This window comes from Vigna unguiculata, chromosome 8, assembly GCF_004118075.2.
Source record: "Vigna unguiculata cultivar IT97K-499-35 chromosome 8, ASM411807v1, whole genome shotgun sequence".
Lineage (NCBI taxonomy): Eukaryota > Viridiplantae > Streptophyta > Magnoliopsida > Fabales > Fabaceae > Vigna > Vigna unguiculata.
The window spans coordinates 16823140-16827132 of record NC_040286.1 but is presented as its reverse complement, the minus strand read 5'-3'; the positions used below and the strand labels follow the sequence as shown (position 1 = coordinate 16827132).

The window sequence follows — 3993 nt, the reverse complement described above, 5'->3', positions numbered from 1 at the left end:
TACTACTACAGCTAGCTCCAAGTCATGCGTCGGGTAATTCTTCTCATGCACTTTTAATTTTCTTGACAAATAGGCCACTAGTCTTTTATCTTGCATCAGCACACAACCCAAACCCTAGTGCGAAGCGTCACAATACACCTCCAACGTCTTAGTTGTGTCTGTAATAGCCAATACTGGTGCGGTGGTCAACCTCCTTTTTATATCCTCAAAACAGGCTTCACACTCGTCTATTAAAGAAAAAGGCTGGTCTTTTCTGGTGAGCTGCGTTAATGGACTCACCATCTTGGAAAAACCCTCAACAAACCTCTTGTAGTATCCTACCAGACCTAGAAAACTTCTCACCTCAGTCACGGTCTGTGGCCGTTCCCACTTTATCATTGTTTCTATCTTTGTTGGGTCCATTGCTATTCCTTGGGCTGAGATTACATGACCCTAGAATTGCATCTCTTTTAGCCAGAATTCACACTTCGATAACTTTCCATATAGTTGATGCTCTCTGAGGACTATTAACACCACTCTCAGATGATCTTCATGCTCTTCCTGGCTCTTAGAATAGATTAGTATGTCGTCAATGAATACTACGACAAACTTATCCAAGTACGTTCGAAAGATTTTGTTTATGTAGTCCATGAAGATTGCAGGAGCATTTGTCACCAGAAATGGCATCACCACATACTCGTAGTGTCCATAACATGACCTAGCAGCTATCTTCTGAACATCCTTTGGCTTGACTAAGATCTTATGATATCTAGACCTCAAGTAAATCTTAGAGAATATCGTCACTACTCTCAACTAATCTAACAAGTCATCAATCCTCGGCAGTGGATACTTGTTCTTGATGGTCAGCTTGTTCAACTGACGGTAGTCAACACATAGCCTTGAACTGCCATCCATCTTCTTTACCAAGAGCATGATGCTCCCCACGGCAACACACTCGGCCGGATAAACTTTTTCTCAAGCAGATCCTCAATTTGCTTTTTTAGTTCTGCTAACTCAGCTGGCGCCATCCTGTATGGTGCCATCGATATTGGGCCAGCTCTAGGGATAAGATCAATGGTGAAATCCACATCCCTGCTTGGCGATAGTTTGGGAATTTCATCTGGGAAGAAATCTGTATACTCATCCACCACTAGTATGCTTCTAATCTGCTCGGTTGTACTCTTCTTCTTTGTTTGAGCTACTATCATAAAGCAAGTAGGTCCAGCTTCTATTTCCTTCATCGCCTGATTAGACGATATTATGTTCAATCCTTCTATATTTGGGAACACTACTCTACATCGTCCGTAATCGATGACGATGTGGTTGCTTGACAGCCAGTCCATCTCCAGAATCACATCCAAACCCTCCATTGGCAAGCATATGAGGTTCATCTTGAACCTATGGCCTGCTACTTCCATAGGGCACCCCCACACACTGAGCTGCTGGATACCTGCCAGATGCTGGCGTCGCGACTATCAACTTGCACCCCAACTCTTGAATCACAAGCCCGAGCCTCCTCACACATTCATTGGATACGAATGAATGGGTAACTCTTAAGTCATACAACACAACAACCTCGTGATTAAATAACAAACAAGTAGTTTGCACCAGGTTACCTGACTGAGTCGCTTCGGTGGTAGTCAATGCTAACACACGCCTTGGTGCTCTCGGTCGTTCTCCCACTGGCTTCTTTGCTGGAACGCCACCAGCGGGTTTCTTGTTGGGACACTGTCGTGCAAAGTGTCCAGTTTGCTCACATACATAGCACTTGCTAGTGCTAAAGCCTCCTCCAGAATTGCCAAAGGGTTTTGGGTAGTCCCTCCTAAGATGTTATCCCCTACAGTTATAGCATTGTAGTTTTCTAGTTGAACACTACAATCTGCTATATGGCTTATTCTGCTGCCATGAATCTGTAGTGGCCTTCTGCGGGCATGCCACTCTGCTGGGCCCTATCTCTAACTCTTGACCTACTCCACCAAGACTGGAAATTCTTTGATCCTCAATGGTACGAGGAATATGCAGAGCTCATGTTTCAATCCTCCCTGTATTTTCTTCATCTTCATTCCTCTATGACCGTAGCAAAATAAAACCTCGCCAGATATTCAAACCTGTTTGTGTATGCCTGCATAGTCAGGTTCCCCTACTGGTAGGGATGGCAACGGGGTGGGACGGGGATGAGTTTTGCTATCTCATACCCATTCCCATAGAAAAAATCCATCCCCATCCCCATACCCAAATCCAACGGGAATCAAAATTTTGTCCCATCCCAATCCCCACCAAGTAACAAGTATAATCTCGTACCCATACCCGTATCCGTTTCACTACTACTTCAATATTAATTTTAATTAATTTTTATAAAATAATAAAAATTACGATAAAGGAAACATAATATTATCAAATATTCAATATTAGGAGGATTAGGGATGTCAATGGGGCGGGTAGGGTACGGGTAGTAGCTCCCCCGTACCCTACCCACTGAATAAATATTCGCCCCGTACCCGTACCCATATCCGTCGGGTATCCGTTATGCTGGTACCCATCTATTTTTTTCATATCCGCGGGTATCTACGGGTACCCGTGGGTATTTACAAAAATATTTTAAAAAATAAATATTTAACCATAATTAGTGCTTGGATCAAGAAGTCTTTTCTCCAATTGATTCTTGAAAAACAAACAAATAAAAAATCACGACCAATTTATATTGTAGTTTATTTTTGAATAAAATATTAAAGAAATTACTAACTTCATCAATGTACACCTCTTGCAACATTTTATAAAGTTTCATGTTGTCCAATTTTAATCTAGAAGAGCCTTAAAACATAAGAAGTTCATTAAAAATTTCTAACAATCACTTAATTAAAATATCTAAGTAAAAGTGTTAATTTCATTACCTTCCATGTTGGTCCATAACCAGTCTTGGAGACACATCAATGCCTCCACAGTATTTGAAAGTAATTTACTCGGTTGTGGGGTAAGAATCTGACCACCATTATTGAATGAACACTCATAATGTTTTTTACTAATATATATATATATATATATATATATACATATATATATATATATATATATATATATATATATATATATATATATATGTATATATATATATATATAAAGGTATTTTTCTAAATTAAAGTTTAGCGGGTACGAGTATCCACGTGTACGGATACTATGATACCCATACCCGCCCCGTTAACATGCGGGTATCAAAAATACCCGTACCCGCGGGTAGCGGGTATCCATTTTTAATATTCGTTTCCTACCCGTTGCGGGTTTTATCCATGGATACCCGCGGGTACGGATTTTTTTGACATCCCTAAGGAGGATGATTGTTTCTTTGATGTCAAATACTTTGAAATTAATTGTAATTGTTAACATTTTATATTATAATACCAAATAAAATTTCATGAGAACCAAAACATTTATTAAATTTGTAAACATTAATGAAACCTAGTTGATAAAATTTAAAAGTATTTTAAAAAAATATATAAAACGAAAATAAATATTCAAATTACAATATATTTTAAATGTTTTTTTACTTCAATTTTTTGAATTCTAATGAATCTCTTTTTTATACACTAATAAAAGTTATAATACCTCACTTGGTCGAAATGACACAAAGAACAAATAATAAACATAATAATAAAATTTTGACATAGATCTTGTATCTTTTGAATTTCAATATATGTTGGATGGTGATAAAAAAATATTCATGGTGATTACATTAAATTTTTATATTGTAGTAAATAAAATTTATTTATACAATTATATGAAAAAATTACAGTATGATTGAAAATAACTTAGAAAATGAAATATAATTAAATAAAATATATCAAAATAGTATTCTACATGATAAAAATAAACAACAAATAAAAATATTAAAAAATTAACAAATGTGTATCTTTGAAATAATTTGAGAGACTATTGAAAGAAATTGCACAAGGAAAACAAATGTATAATTAAGGGTATGATAAGATTAAAAATACCTTAGAGATCTAAGAAAACTTTTCA

General features: G+C 36.7%; 1 protein-coding gene across 1 annotated transcript; it reads right to left on the bottom strand.

Moving 5' to 3' along the window:
* Positions 1-899: 899 nt before the first annotated feature.
* On the bottom strand, positions 900-1370 carry LOC114194939. Its single transcript, XM_028085341.1, has one exon. It carries the CDS (start codon positions 1368-1370, stop codon positions 900-902), a length of 471 nt encoding a protein of 156 aa, XP_027941142.1.
* Positions 1371-3993: the final 2623 nt, after the last annotated feature.

Bases quoted from the DNA above. Each gene is read 5' to 3' on its own strand.
- LOC114194939 (XM_028085341.1), bottom strand. From the start codon at position 1,370: ATGAACCTCATATGCTTGCCAATGGAGGGTTTGGATGTGATTCTGGAG.